This window comes from Macaca thibetana, chromosome 14 (genome assembly GCF_024542745.1).
Source record: "Macaca thibetana thibetana isolate TM-01 chromosome 14, ASM2454274v1, whole genome shotgun sequence".
In the NCBI taxonomy this organism is placed as follows: domain Eukaryota; kingdom Metazoa; phylum Chordata; class Mammalia; order Primates; family Cercopithecidae; genus Macaca; species Macaca thibetana.
In genome coordinates, this window is record NC_065591.1 from 55,999,135 (window position 1) to 56,015,579 (window position 16,445).

Genomic DNA, 16,445 nt, shown 5'->3' on the forward strand with positions numbered 1-16,445 from the left:
CACCTTCCCAGGCAGTACTGCCCTACTGGCCAGGTTTCACCCAGTATCTCCAATTTACTTTGGTCTCTCCAACCTCCTGGCTCTCTGCATGTGCCATTCTCTCTATTTGGAACATTCTCTTGCCTTTGCTTCCTGCTTCCCTTCCCAGCAACCTCTGCTTCTTCACCCAGTTAACCTCTATTCAACCTCCAGATCTCTCTAAAAATTCCTTCCTTGACCTCCCAGACTAACATTCCCTTCTATACATCCCAGAGCACCACATACTTTTCTTCAATAGCACTTACTGCAGCTGTGAATTGTGTTTGTGTGATTATATGACTGACACATTATGATTTGAGAAAATGCTATGAATCATAAATTATGTTCATAACTGTTGATTCTCAAACTCAGAAACAAAATATAACAGACAAAACTCTCACCTGGGGGTGGCTCAAAGAAGGCTTCCTGCTCCTCCTCGATGGGCTCAGTGTCGTTGTGGGCTGTCCGTTTGTGCATGGCCAGCGTGGAGATCTGCTTGTATGTCTTCCCACAGTGGTTACAGTTGTAAGGTTTGGAATGAGTGTGGACAACATGATGTTTGTACAAACTGGAATATTCTGTAAACCTTTTGTCACACCCAGGAACTGTACAAACATATGGCTTTTCCCCTAAAGAACAGCACCAACAAAAAGTTCAACTTTTACATATGTAGGCATAATCATTCCATACTTCATCCCCAGGGGGTAAAATACCTCTAAAAATAAATAATTGCCAAATCCCTCCTCATCCCACCATGAGGCAGCACACAAGAAAAGATTCCCTAACTATGGTTTTGACTTGACTCAAAAGGTAGTATGCATCCTTAGTGCTGTCTCCATGCATCAACACCAGGTTCCCTTTAATCTCAAGGAATGAGAAAAGGATGGAGATGTTGCCCAGTTTAACTTTAATGACACTGTAATTTATTGTTTCCCATAATTAGATAACCTAGATACTGTTAGTGATACTCTATTAATAATGACAATAATAAATGCTATTATTACTGTAACTTATGCAGCTTCCTAAGAATTTTATAAAGATAATAAAAAAGGATTTTATTTAAAAGTCTATTAAACCTAGTTAGATATGTCAATACATCTGAAAGGACATACATGTTTCATTTAACTTAACCTGACTTCTTGCATCCAATCAAAAGCTACTGAGTATTTACTAAGAGCAAGCAGGCAATACATAGGGAAGTAAATACTTAAATTTTTGTCCCATGAAACAGCTTGAGAACATTATAGGCAGTACATATATTTTTAGGACTTTTTATTACAGAAAATTTCAAATATACACAGAAGTATAGAGAAATAGTACCCCATGTACCAATCATCCAGCTTCAACTATCAATTCACGACCAATATTGTTTCTTATATTTACTACCCATTTCCCCCTTCTTCCTGACCAGGATTATTCTGAAACAGTTCCAGGTAACACTCTTTTTCTTTCAGACTGTATACCTAAAAGATGTGTTCCTGCTTAAAAAATATGTAAACAAAATTAATATTACTTAATATCACAAAATATCTAGACAGTGCTAACATGTGGTGGTATACGGACCTAAAACTGAAAGCAAACTGGAACAAATTAACCTAATTGTTGAAATGAATACTTTTAACTACACTGAAGTGGTTGGGGTGGGGGAACAAATAAATTAATTAAGGTAGCTCATTTACACAGTATTTGACTTATGCTCTCAGTCTTGGGCTCAGTGGTGAGGGTGAGGGGAAGAATTGCAAACAAATATTCAGCTTGTCTGCAGTAGGCTTGTTTACTGTAGTGGTATGGGTGAGGGGTAGAATTGCAAACAAATATTCAGCTCATCTGCAGTAGGCTTGTTTACTGCAGTGGTATGGGTGAAGAGATTCTGAAACTATTTTAGTTGGAATAAAACACTGAGCAAATGAGTAAATATTTCAAATGCTGCTGGAAGTAAGGGCTCCAGCTGTGGAAAAGGGAGAATACAAATATGGAATGGGGGAAGAAAAAAAAAGAAGAACCCTGTGGTGAAATGGAATTGGAGGTATTGGTGTGAATTCAGATTTTTAAAATGTACATATGAAAGTGTGTATACATATACATGTCCTGATTTATTCTCATTTCACACATTCCTTGGGTAACTGCACCTTTCCCAGTGGTTCTAAACACACTAAACCCACCCAAAATAATAAGATATTACACTAATGTACTGGAACATAAGTCTTATACATAACGTAATTGGCGATTGCTTCCTGTCCTCTGCCCAGTTCCCATTCTCAAAGCAGGCAGGTTAATGTTCTTATTTTGGTGGATGGTTGTTGAGATGTGGTGAGGGCAAGAGAAAGGGCAGCCAATCTCAACTTGGAAAAATCAGCCCAATTGATATTTAGGCTGGAGCAGAAACTGCCACTAGGTGGCACCAAACCACAGCCAAGAGGCGAAAGGATTTGGATTGAGCTTTTGAGCTCCCTTACTGGCTAGTTGCATAGCCTGCCTCAACTGGGTCATCTGACTAGCCTTGCGGGGGGGCGCGCGGAAGGACTTCATTTCTCAGGGCTGAATCTTTACACTCTACTAGATATTGTGACCAGTTATTGTAGCAGTTACTTGATCATTAGCCAATCTTTTCTTCCAGCCCACAACTACCTCTTAGGTCAGACCAACATTTATAACTGCATACTGACTGTCTCTACTCCAATTATTCTCAAACAGTCTACTAAAAGACCTGGGGAGCTTTTAATACATCCTGATGCCTGGGCCTCACCCCAGTCCAATTATGTCAGAATCTTTGCAGACAGGATCTGGAAAATCAGTCTATCAGTCTATTTTAAAGACTGATTTATGCAGCCTCATTTGAGAGCACTGCTCTACCTAAATGTTCCAAAGATATCGGTATGGCCAAACTTAATGTAGGCATCTCTCTTATTGAATGCTAATTTGCCCATAAAATGTGTTGAATGGCTAGCTTTCAGATAATTAGTCTGTATTCCATTACTTTTTTCTTTTCTTTTTGAGACGGAGTCTCTCTCTGTCACCTAGGCTGGAGTGCAATGGTGTGAGCCACCACGCCTGGCCATAATTATTTAACAGTAAGTGAACTCATTTGTAGGTACGTGTTTATGTATAGCACACAAAAATTGAGTATCAGGGCTGGGAGTGGTGGTTCATGCCTATAATCCCAGCACTTTGGGAGGCCAAGGCGAGTGGATCACCTGAGATCAGAGTTCAAGATCAGCCTGGCCAACATGGTGAAACCCTGTCTCTACTAAAAATACAAAAATTAGCCAGGTGTGGTGGCAGGGGCCTGTAATCCGAGCTACTTGGGAGGCTGAGGCAGGAGAATTGCTTGAACCCAGGAGGCAGAGGATGCAGTGAGCTGAGGTCACGACACTGCACTCCAGCCTGAGTGACAGAGCGAGACGCCGTCTCAGAAAAAAAAAAAAAAAAAAAAAAAGTATTTTGGCCGGGCACAGTGGCTCACACCTGTAATCCTAGTGCTTTGGGAGGCTAAGGTGGGTGGATCACAATGTCAGGAGATGGAGACCATCCTGGCCAACATGGTGAAACCCCAACTCTACTAAAAATACAAAAATTAACTGGGTGTGGTGGTGTGCGCCTGTAGTCCCAGCTACTCGGGAGGCTGAGGCAGGAGAATCGCTTGAACCCAGGAGGCGGAGGTTGCAGTGAGCCTAGATCATGCCATTGCACTCCACATTGGGTGACAGGGCGAGACTCCGTCTTAAAGAAAAAAGTATTTTAATTTTGAATTAACAAAAGTTTACTCTTAATACCAGTAATAAAACAATAATTAAAATTTTTCTTATAAAACGAATGCATATTCTGCCTTACTCTCACATTTGCCATTCCATTCTCACCCACCAAAACTATATCCACAAAATGGAGGATTAAAATTAAAAGCTTCTATACTGCAAACGATATCATCAAGAGAAAAAAAAAAAAACCAGCCACAGAATGAAAGAAAATATCTGTAACTCATATCTAATAAGAGACTTAGATCCAGAATTAAAGTTATACAACTCAGTAATAAAGACACAACCCAATTTTTAAAATGGGCAAAGGATTTGAATAGACATTTCTCCAAAGAAGATATTACACGACTAATAAATACATAAAAAGATGCTTTGGCCAGGTGTGGTGGCTCACACCTGTAATCCCAGCACTTTGGGAGGCCGAGATGGGAGGATCACAAGGTCAGGAGTTTGAGACCAGCCTGACCAACATGGAGAAACCCCGTCTCTACTAAAAATACAAAATTAGCCGGGCGTGTGGCACATGCCTGTAATCCCAGCTACTAGGGAGGCTGAGGCAGGAGAATCACTTGAACCTGGGAGGCGGAGGTTGCAGTGAGCCAAGATTGCGCCATTGCACTCCAGCCTGGGCAACAAGAGCAAAACTCCATCTCAAAAAAAAAAAAGGTTTAGGAGGTACCTTAACTGTGACAGCACAATACCCAAGGCCTCTGGCTACCTCTCAGAACTCACCTTGTACAAATCTTCTACATGTACTTGATGCTCCTGTCATATGGAACCACTAAGTATCATGCTTTTTCATACCTTTGTGCCTTTCCCCATGACATTTCCCCTGCCAGGAATACCCTTCTCTCCTATGTGGTAAACTTCAGGATTGAGTCTGTATGCCGAATTTCCCCCAGAAAGCCTTCCCAAAATGCTTCTCCCATTCCTGCAGAAGTGACTGCCCCCCTCTCTGCTCCCACAGCATCTTGTCCATATAATGGGAGACACTGCAGCAACTTGATGTCTACTATCTCTTCCCAAGTAGCCTGCCCTTGGCAATGTCTTATCTCTCTCTCTCTGTTTGATGGCTGGCAGGAGATACTCAATAACTGTTTGTTGGATAAATGAATGTATGAATGTTAAGGTGAAACTTTTTTAAGTTGCTTAATCTCCTTCCACCATGCCAAGTGATAGAAAGGAAGGAAGAGATTAGTTGGAAATGGTTTCTGGAAGAGGCAAGAGTTACAAGCCTTGAATGATAAAAGACCAAAAGATCAGAGATTGTTACCTGTGTGTATCCTCACGTGGTTTTTATAATTTGTTGCACTGGCAAATGCCCTCCCACATCCTGGCTCTGTGCAGTAATAAGGTCTTTCTCCTGTGTGTGTCCTAACATGCACTTTTCTGATATTTGATGTTGTAAAGGACCGACCGCAGCCTTCGAAGGGACACTTAAAGGGCCTTTCTCCTGCAAATATAAAGGGTAATACATTAAATGGTGCAAAAATATATAGAAGATTGAAATGTCTTATCCTTCAATCCTGCCTAGGATCATGCTCAAGACTCTAGCCTTCTGGTGCTGAACTTCCCTTTTGGCATTTTTTTTTTGGCGGGGGCGTTGGGGAAACAGCATCTTCCACTCCAAACTCAAATTTACATAAGAAACTGGGAATGGTATTCAAAACTAATCACTGATTACATAGTTCTCTAAGATGGAATCATCCAGGTAGGCAAAAAAATGAGCTGAGAAAAGCAGAGAGAAAAACATAAGAAATATAAAAGAAAAGTACAGTCAGGAACATGAATTAAATTAGAACAAACCCAGAATTTCCTAAAAGCTTGTATCCTACTTGATTTATTCTACAATATCTTGCAGGAAAAAAATTTTTGCTCTTTAAAAATACGGTGTTTTGACCAGCCTGGTCAACATGGTGAAACCCTGTCTCTACTAAAGATACAAAAAATTAGTCGGGCGTGGTGGTGGGTGCCTATAATCCCAGTTACTCAGGAGGCTGAGGTGGGAGAATTGCTTGAACTCAAGAGGCGGAGGTTGCAGTCAGCCGAGATCGTGCCATTGCACTCCAGCCTGGGTGACAGAGCAAGACTCTGTCTCGAGAGAAAAAAAAAAAAAGGTGTTTTAAGTAATGTTCAACAAGATAATGCCTAATATTAACTGTGTCAGGAAATAGTAGGTGTTCAAGAAACACTTGTGTTAATGAACCAGAAAAAAAAAAAAGAAAAGAAAATATAGCGCCTAGCACATATGTCAAAAACACCTGCTGGACATACTACTACTACTCTCATTATCTAAGTTTATAAAAAGTCTGGCCAGGCACAGTAGTGCATGCCTGCAATCCCAGCACTTTGAGAGGCTAAGGCAAGCTGATCACTTGAGCTCAGGAGTTCAAGACCAGCCTGAGCAACATGGCGAAACCCCATCTCTACAAAAAAAATACAAAAATTTAGCTGGGTGTGGTGGTGCACACTGGTAGTCCCAGCTACTCGGGAGGGTGAGACGGGGGATAACCTGAGCACGAGAAGTCAAGGCTGTAGTGAGCTGTGACTGTGCCATTGCACACCAGCCTAGGCACTGAAGTGAGACACTGTCTCAAAAAAAAAAAAAAATCTGCTTTACCAATTATGTTTCTTTCCTTCATATTTGCTTTATACAATCTTGGACCACAAAAGGCCTTTAAATTGTCAAGCAAGAAGTAGCCTTTGCTTTTGATTCCCATGTACCCTTTTCTAGGACGAGCTCAAATTAGGCAAACAACTTCTGGGGAAGGGAAAAAAATATCTCTTTATGTAGACAGATACAGATATTTATCTATATATAGTAAGGATGTTAAATTTTTTTAACAGACGGAGTCTCACTGCGTTGCTCAGGCTGGAATGGAGTGGCTCTTCACAGGCACGACGGTTGCACACTGCAGCCTCGAACTCCTACCCTCAAGCAATCCTCACACCTCAGCCTCCCAGGTAGCTGAGACCACAGGCACATGCCACCATGCCTGGCTAGTTTGTTGTTTTTCTTTTGGTCAAATGAAATTATGATTTCCCTATTGGTGCAAAGCATTCCAAAAGATTTCTCCCCTTAAGTATGAAATCATTTTAAAAGGAGCAGGAATCTTTGATCCTATCTTTAGTAAGTTTTATTCACTATGTCAGCCTAAGGAAAACAAAGAGTTTATCTTAGGCAAGTCTTTTTCTCTTGGATCTAGATGACCTCTAAAGTATTCCCAGCTCTGACATGCTAATGATAGGGAATCAACTGTTCTAGAATAATTTTCACTGTATTACTACTCTGATACCGTAACATCCTGCTTTGTTTTTGCACTGAAATCTTCTGTATTTGTTACAGAAGTCCTTATGCCCCTTACTCAATCCCACACTATACCCATGAAAACATCATGATTTTAAAGCTGTTATATGAACATGTGGTTTGACAAATGAATACAATGAAATAAATCACAATTCTGACGTTTTTAAATCAATATTTATAGAACTAGATTATTGGTTTGATATAGCTTTTATATAACAAGTTGGTTTTATTTGCAAATTCAAGTAGAATTTATGGGAGCTTGGAAATACTCACCTCTGATACAATAAATAAAAAGTGCATGAATGAGATGGAAGCAGGGACCTACAGTTCTGTTCCTCAATGTTGTAAAGTAAAGCCAATTTGGGGTCACACTTGAGTTGCAGGTTAAACATTAATAGCTGCAAGAATCCTACATGGAAATTAGCTAAACTATTTCATATATTTCCACATATGGGGACACAGCTATCACACCAGGTTTAAAACATCTATACTAAAATCCCAAACTAAATTACCTTAATGTTGCATTATTTAGTCAACAGCTCATAATAGCATCTCTTATCAATAGCTGCTGAACTTTTTTTAGCTCCAATCCAAAGCAAATATTTACTTTATTAATACCAACTCCACAAGTAATCAAGTATAAGGAGGAGAGGAGATGGTCGGGGAGATAAGAATAAAGTACTATTTAGGAAAAGAAGATAAAATTTAAAGAGAAATGATCACAAAAAGTAATGAGTCTTCCTTTCTGTGGGGCTGTTGGGGTTCAGACACTTTCTTTAGCAGCTGCTTAATGCAGGAAAACAACTGGGTGCCTTAGGTTCTGTCTCAGCTCGGCTGCTAATTAGATGTGTAATCCTAGGTAAATAAACTTGTTGCCCAGACAACTCCTAAAACCTGAGAGAGTTCGTGGTCTAGGGCCACTGTTAATCCTTTCTGGGACATAGACCCTTCTGAGAATCTAACAGAGCTATGGGACCTCATCCTGAAAAGCAGCAGACATGCACAAACAGCAAGTCATATGGAATTTCAGGGTTTTAAGAGAGGTCCTTGATACTGACTTCCTGAAACTCTTCCAGAGACTCCTTCCTCAAGTCCCCTCCCTGCAGATTTAAGAATTCCTGGCCTAATACGACACTCTGTTTCCACTAGTACCTGTATGAGTTCTGATGTGTTTCTGTAGATCTCCTGAAGTTTTGAAAGATTTAGTACAATTATCTTCTGAACACCGATATGGCTTTTCTCCTGTATGAGTTCTGACGTGACTTTTTAATCCATAACCTTTAAGAAAAAATTAAAAGAAATGTCATTACGCAATATTCCTCTAAACGTGCACACTGAGATTAAGTCACTGAAAAATATAGTCAATACCAAGTATAAAATATTAGGCAAATACACTGAATAACTATTTAAAATGTACAAAAGGGCCAGGCACGGTGGCTAACACCTGTACCCCCAGCACTTTGGGAGACCAAGGCGGGCGGATCACCTGAAGTCAGGAGTTCCAGCCCAGCCTGGCCAACATGGTGAAACTCCGTCTCTACTAAAAATACAAAAAATTATCCGGGTGTGGTGGTGCATGCCTGTAGTCCCGGCTACTTGGGAGGCTGAGACAGGAGAATTGCTTGAACCCAGGAGCGGAGGTTGCGGTCAGCCGAGATCACGCCACTGCACTCCAGCAACAGAGTGAGATTCCATCTCAAAAACAAACAAACAAAAAAATGTACAAAAGTATCACAGCTCAGGACTGCCATCCTAAAAATTCAATAGTTTCATTTCTGTCTAGAAGAGGCTGTGTGTTTCTTTTCTAAAGTGCTTCAGTTTTGTTTTTTTTTTTTTTTTTGAGACAGAGTCTTGCTCTGTCACCCAGGCTGGAGTGCAGTGGCGTGATCTCGGCTCACTGCAAGCTCCGCCTCCCGGGTTCACGCCATTCTCCTGCCTCAGCCTCCTGAGTAGCTGGGACCACAGGTGCCCACCACCACACCCGGCTAATTTTTTGTATTTTTAGTAGAGACGGGGTTTCACCGTGTTAGCCAGGATGGTCTCGATCTCCTGACCTTGTGATCCACCCGCCTCAGCCTCCCAAAGTGCTGGGATTACAGGTGTGAGACACCGCGCCTGGCAAGTGCTTCAGTTTTATCAGATGTTCTCATACTCCAAAAGCTCAAAGTAGAATCAAGACATGGAATGAAGAATGGAAGTCAGGAGGTCTGGTGCCAGTCCTGGCCCTGCTGGATGCAGAGGTCTCATCCCATTGCTAAGGCCTGTCCTGATGTTGGAGTCTATGGCAGCCTTTAAAGCTTGGCTTTTATTTTCCTGCTAAAATAAACAGAATGTGGAGGAGTGAAAAGTATCAAACACAGCAGGCAGGCCGGGTGCAGTGGCTCACACCTGTAATCCCAACACTTTGGGAGGCCAAGACGGATGGAATACTTGAGACCAGGAGTTTGAGAGCAGCCTGGCCAACATAGTGAAACCCCATCTCTACTAAAAACACAAAATATTAGCCAGGCATGGTGTCGCGCGCCTGTAATCCCAGCTACTTGGGAGACTGAGGCACTAGAATTGCTTGAACCTGGGAGGCAGAGGTTGCAGTGAGCCAAGATCCTGCCACTGCACTCCAACCTGAGTGAGCGACAGAGTGAAACTGTGGGAAGGGAGAGAGGGAGGGAGGGAGGGAGGGAGGGAGGGAGGGAGGGAGGGAGGGAGGGAGGGAGGGAGGGAGGGAGGAAGGAAGGAAGGAAGGAAGGAAGGAAGGAAGGAAGGAAGGAAGGAAGGAAGGAAGGAAGGAAGGAAGGAAGGAAGGAAGGAAGGAAGGAAGGAAAAAACACAGCAGGCAGAGACAGGTCAGTGAAGAAAGAACAGAGGGGTCTAGAGCAAGCAGGACAAAAGGCAGTTATGAGAGAGACTGAAGAACTGATCATGTGCTTCTGCAGATTCAGACACAGCCAAGGGGTCAGTTCCTTCCACTAGCCTGTCTCTACTTGACCCCTAATTAGAACCAAGAAAAAAACAAAATTCATACTTTTACCTGTTGCAAATGCCTTCCCACAGCCTGCATGCTCACACTGATAAGGCCGATCTCCTGTGTGTGACCTCTCATGGACCTGTGATTAAAATGCAGGCATGATTCTATTTCCTTTACCTATTCCTCAGGAATATGGTTGCAACACAGACCTACTTTTTCCCACACTGCTAAATGATTTTGTTGTATGCTTTTTTTTCCTTATAAAAAAGATAACTTCACAAAAACGATAGCCCAATAGTTCTCAATATAGACCTAAATGTTAAATATTAAGAGGTACCTACTAATAATATTTTAAGTAGGGAACAGGAACGTTTGAGGTGTGAGCTTTCTCAAGTGGTCAAAGGTGTTTGCATGAAACATACACATGATGAGAAACTAGAAGCAGGGGGCTGGGAGAGGCTACACAACGTAAGGTTCAGAGTGTGGAGGCTGCTGCTAGAGGGGCCTGGATCTGAGGCAAGGATCCACCACTGCCCAGTGGTGTGGACATGGGCACTTGCCTTCTCTAAGCCTCAAAGGCCTCTCTGAAAAGTAGGGACACAATAGTATCTACCATAGAGGGATGCTGTGACAAATGAGTAACAATGACAATGGCTAACATTTACTGAACATTTACCACATCAGGCCACTCTTTTTAGTACTTTATGTGTATGGTATTAATTTATTTAATTTTTACAACCACTCTGAGAGGGAGACAACTCTTAGGATCCAATTTTATAGATGAGGAAAATGAGGTACTAAGAGGTCAACTAACATGCCAAGGTTACTGATAAATAGTGAAGATGGGCCCTAGGGTCACTATTCCAGATATGCTAAGTGCACACTTCGTGACACATTGGAAGTTCTTTAACAAATCTTAGCTATTATTGAGTCATGGTATATTCTGTTACATATAGCAACAAGTGAAATAATAATACTTAGCCCAAATATTTATGTATTTATTATTATTTTTTTGAGATGGAGTTTCGCTTTTTGCTGCCCAGGCTAGAGTGCAGTGGTGCAATCTTGGTTCACTGCAACCTCTGCCTCCCGGGTTCAAGCAATTCTCCTGTCTCAGCCTCCCGAGTAGCTGGGATTACAGGCGCCTGCCACCGCGCCCGGCTAATTTTGTATTTTTAGTAGAGACAGGGTTTCACCATGTGGCCAGGCTGGTCTCGAACTCCTGATCTCAGGTGATCCACCCACCTCGGCCTCCCAAAGTATTGGGATTACAGGCGTGAGCCACTGCACCCGGCCTTAGCCCAAATATTTAAAAGACAAATTAATACCAACTTTTGCTAGATTTCAGTGAATTAACAGAGATGTGTGACTACACACATATCTCTCATATAATTATATGGATTTCATACTTGACAACATATATTCAAATACATAGAGTACCTACCATGTGCCAGGTAGTATCCTGGACACTAGGAATACAGAGATGAAAAAAACACAGTCCAAGCCCTCAAAAAATTAACAGTCTCTAAAGTCTGCATAGGTTTTTACATGTCTGTGTATAAGTGTGACCAAGTCCCAGTATCTTGATAACTGGGACAAAACAGTGGCATCTGAATTACACAAAAATATGATCTTAGTATTTAATATCCTAGGTATTCTCATAACCAGATAGAACATTTCTTTTATATATACCTTGAGATGATGAGCTGTTGTATATAATTTTCCACATCCATCATATTCACATCGAAATGCCTTCTCTCCACTCTGCTGAGATTTAGCAGTTACTCTTGCAGCATGTCCTTGTAAAACAATCTAAATAAAACAAATAGTATAATTTAAATTACTTAAGCCAGGCACAGTGGCTCATGCCAGTAATCCTAGCACATGGGGAGGCAGAGGTAGGCTGATCATTTGAGCCCAGGAGTTCAAGACCAGCCTGGGCAACACAGCAAAACCCTGTCTCTATATAAAAAAATATTAAAAAGTTACCCAGGTGTAGTGGTGCATCTGTGGTTTCCAGGCACTTGGGAAGCTGAGGTGGGAGGATCACCTGAGCCCAGGGAGGTCAAGGCTGCAGTGCACTGTGGTTGCACCACTGCACTCCAGCCTGGGTGACAGAGTGAGACCTGTCTCAATCAATCCATCAATAATACAGAAATAAAATAGACAAATTATGATTTTCAGAATAAAAAAGATAAAACTGTTATGTGGGTTTCCAATCTCAGGTCATCACTTTATTAGGATTCTCACCCTAAGTCAGTCACATTAATTCCATTGCATGGCTGAATTCAGTGACTCTGAAAGTACAGCAGTCAAAAGGAGAGTCACAGAAATACACAGCTGGAGCTCACAGATTATTCCCACTCTAGAAAATCAACATAAGTAGCATCTTCATTGGATGCAGGTATTCCTTGATATACTCAAGTGATCCGTCTACCTGCTTTTTTTTAGAATCTGTGTCCTAAAAACAATGCCAGAAGTGTTTTCAATTTCAAAAGCAATGAGAAAGGGGGGAATTAGATCATCTGAGTCACCTATAGGAAACATTACAATCCATACAAAAAAATTACTACTCTGCACTTATATTCATTAGAAGATCATTTTTCTGGGATGTAATACCATAAAAATCCAAACACTGATTTTTAAAGGCTTTTTAAAATAGAAATTAGGGTATCATAAAAATTGAAGAATGACTTTCTACTCTGTGGGCCATGTGGTGATAGTGTTGCAACATCCTATCTCTGCAGACTGTCACACATGGCACATAATTCTGGGTAATGACCTACTACAATTACACACATCCCAGAATGGTAAGGGGAGAGAAAGGAGGAGTTACAGAGGCTAGAATAACAGTGGGGGAATTGAGAAATACCCTGCATTAGGTGACAAGAATATAGAAAGACTTTGACTTTTCCTTGTAATATAAATCAACTAAAAAACAAGCAGGAGAGATCTCAGTGTAATTGTTAAATTACAAGCTATTTATTTTGTCATCCCCATACTGTGGTATGTCTATTAAACGTTGCAGACCATAATTATCTGAACGAAGGTAGATCTGTTGATAAAATATTTGTATAAAAGTATGCATAGGCCAGGTGCAGTGGCTCACGCCTGTAATCCTAGCACTTTGTGAGGCCAAGGTGGGCGTGTCACGAGGTCAAGAGATCGAGAACATCCTGGCCAACATGGTGAAACCCCATCTCTACTAAAAATACAAAAATTAGCTGGGCGTGGAGGTGCACAGGCCTATAGTCCAGGCTACTCGGGAGGCTGAGGCAGAAGAATCGCTTCAACCCAGGAGGCGGAGGTTGCAGAGAGCTGAGATCACGCCACTGCACTCCAGCCTGGAGACAGAGTGAGATTCCGTCTCAAAAAAAAAAAAAAAAAAAGTATGCATAATTCCCAATGGGCAAAAGGGAAATGTTCATTATAGACTGAAAAGTGCCTATACAAAGAATAATGTAATTCTACATCTTTTCTGTCTAGAAAATTCCATCTCCCTACTTCCATGAGGCCTGTTCTCATCATTCCAAACACAGATGATTCTTCACTTCCTCAGCAAACCTGTGATATTTAGCTTATATCACTGGTATGAAACTTGACCTTCACACTGTCTTGTTGTAAAGATATTTATATTTCCTTCTCTTCCCTATTAGTCTATCAGTTACTTGAAGTCAAGAACTATGTCTTATATGCCTTCATAACTCACAGTGCTAGGTTCACCCTGAAAATGTCGTAAGATTTATAAAAGGATTCATACCACTAAAATATATGAACAGAATTACGAGAAATTTTTCTTCTTAGGGGTATTTTTAAAGTTCTAAAATTAAGATTGTGGTAACTGTTCAATTTTTTGAATTTACTAAAAACCACTAAGCTGTATACTCTAATGGGTAAATTTAAGTATGTAGGCTGTGCCAGGCACGGTGGCTCAGGCCTGTAATCTCAACACTTTGGGATGCCAAGGTGGGTGGATCACCTGAGGTCGAGTTCGAGACCAGTCTGACAAACACAGTGAAACCCTGTCTCTACTAAAAATACAAAATTAGGGCTGGGTGCAGTGGCTCACAACTGTAATCCCAGCATTCTGGGAGGCCAAGGTAGGCGAATTCACCTGAGGTTGGGAGTTCCAGACCAGCCTAGCCAACACAGTGAAACCCTGTCTCTACTAAAAATTACAAAAAATAGGCGGGCGTTGTGGCATGTGCTTATAATTCCAGCTACCAGGGAGACAGTGGCAGGAGACTCGCTTGAACCTGGGAGGCAGAAGATGCAGTGAGCCGAGATCAAGCCACTGCACTCCAGCCTGGGAAAGGAGCAAGCCTCCGTCTCAAAAAAAAAAAAAAAAGGCCGGGCGCGGTGGCTCACGCCTGTAATCCCAGCACTTTGGGAGGCCGAGATGGGCGGATCACGAGGTCAGGAGATCGAGACCATCCTGACTAACACGGTGAAACCCCGTCTCTACTAAAAATACAAAAATTAGCCAGGCGTGGTGGTGGGCGCCTGTAGTCCCAGCCACAGGGAGGCTGAGGCAGGAGAATGGCGTGAACCCGGGAGGCGGAGCTTGCAGTGAGTGGAGATCGCGCCACCGCACTCCAGCCTGGGAGACAGAGCGAGACTCCGTCTCAAAAAAAAAAAAAAAATTAGCTAGGTGTGGTGGCGAATGCCTATAATCTCAGCCACTTGGAAGGCTGAGGCAGGAGAATCACTTGAACCTAGGAGGTAGAGGTTGCACTGAGCTAAGATCATGCTATTGCACTCCAGCCTGGGCAATAAGAGCAAAACTCCATCTCAAACAAACAAAACTAAATGAATCAATAAATAAATAGTATGTAGGCTGGGCACAGTGGCTCAAGCCTATAATCCCAGCACTTTTGGAGGCCAAGAAAGGCAGATCATTTGAGATCAGGAGCTCGAGACTATCCTGGGCAAATGGTGAAACCCCATTTCTACAAAAAATGCAAAAACATCAGCTGTGCATGGTGGCACCTGCCTATAACTCCAGCTACTCAGGACTGAGGTGAGAGGATTGTTCAAGTCCAGGAGGTTAGGCTGCAGCAAGCTGTGTTTGTGCCACTGCACTCCATCCTGGGTGACAGAGTGAGACACCTGTCTTTCTTTTTTTTGAGACAGAGTCTCGCTCTGTTGCCCAGGCTGGAGTGTAGTGGCACAATCTCGGCTCACTGCAAGCTCCACCTCCCGGGTTCATGTCATTCTCCTGCCTTAGCCTCCCAAGTAGCTGGGACTACAGGCGCCCGCCACCATGCCCAGCTAATTTTTTTTGTATTTTTAGTAGAGACGGGGTTTCACCGTGTTAGCCAGGATGGTCTCGATCTCCTGACCTTGTAATCTGCCTGCCTTGGCCTCCCAAAGTGCTGGGATTAGGGGTGTGAGCCACCATGCCCAGCTGACACCTGTCTTAATAAACAAAAAAGTAATACAGAAATAAAATAGATAAAATTACAGTGACAAAGCGAGACCCTGTCTCAAAAATTTAAAAAAAAAAAAAAAAGTATGTAAAATATATCTTTTTCTTGTTTTAAGAAATTGGAGTCTTGCTATGTTGTCCACACTAGACTCAAGTTCTTGGGTTCAAGGAATCCTCCTGTCTCAGCTTCCTAAATAGCTGGAACTACAGGCATGTAACACTTTGCCCAGCTAGTATGTGAAATATATCTTAATAAAACTATAAGAAATGGAAATCAAATATTATTAGAACAAAAAAGTTTCTTAGGCCAAATGCAGTGGTTCATGCCTATAATTCCAACACTTTAGGAGGCCAAGGTGGGAGGATCGTTTGAACCCAGGAGTTTGAGACCGGCATGGGAAACATGGGGGAACCCCCATCTCTGCAAAAGATAAAAAACTAGCTGGGTGTGGTGGTGTGTACCTGTGGTCCCAGCTACATGGGAGGCTGAGGTGGGAGGATCACCTGAGCCTTGGGAGATCAAGGCTGCAGTAAGCTATGATCGCCCCACTGCACTCCAGCTTGGGCGTCAGAATGAGATCCTGTCTCAAAAAAATCAGTTTCTGTTTACATCTCATGAAAACAGAAGAGCCTCTATGAACCCTTTAAAAATTAGCTATTATTTTAATAACTTCATTATAATTTTTTTCATGTATTGTAACAGCAACACATATACTCTGGAGGAATCTGGATACCATAGTGAAGAACAAAAAGTTCAACCAGGCACGGTAGCTCACATCTGTAATCCCAGCACTTTTGAGAGATTGAGGCAGATGGATCACTTGAGCCCAGGAGTTGGAGACCAGTCTGGGCAACATGGCAAAACCCCATTTCTACAAAAAAATACAAAAATTAGCTGGGCATAGTGGTGTGTGCCTGTCATCCCAGCTACTTGAGGGGCTGAGGCAGGAGGATTACTTGAACCCAGGAGGTTGA

General features: G+C 42.1%; 1 protein-coding gene across 5 annotated transcripts in view; it reads right to left on the reverse strand.

Annotated features, from left to right (window-relative positions):
* Window positions 1-16,445, reverse strand: part of ZNF143 (zinc finger protein 143) — a 63,501-nt gene that overhangs the window by 19,197 nt on the left and 27,859 nt on the right. For all 5 annotated transcript variants that reach the window (XM_050756172.1, XM_050756171.1, XM_050756169.1 and 2 more), the window contains 5 exons: window positions 11,735-11,854; window positions 10,106-10,181; window positions 8,230-8,355; window positions 5,044-5,223; window positions 420-647 (listed from right to left, as the gene is read on the reverse strand). In XM_050756172.1, coding sequence (XP_050612129.1) covers window positions 420-647; window positions 5,044-5,223; window positions 8,230-8,355; window positions 10,106-10,181; window positions 11,735-11,854 — 730 coding nt within the window. The remainder of the gene's footprint in view (window positions 1-419; window positions 648-5,043; window positions 5,224-8,229; window positions 8,356-10,105; window positions 10,182-11,734; window positions 11,855-16,445) is intronic.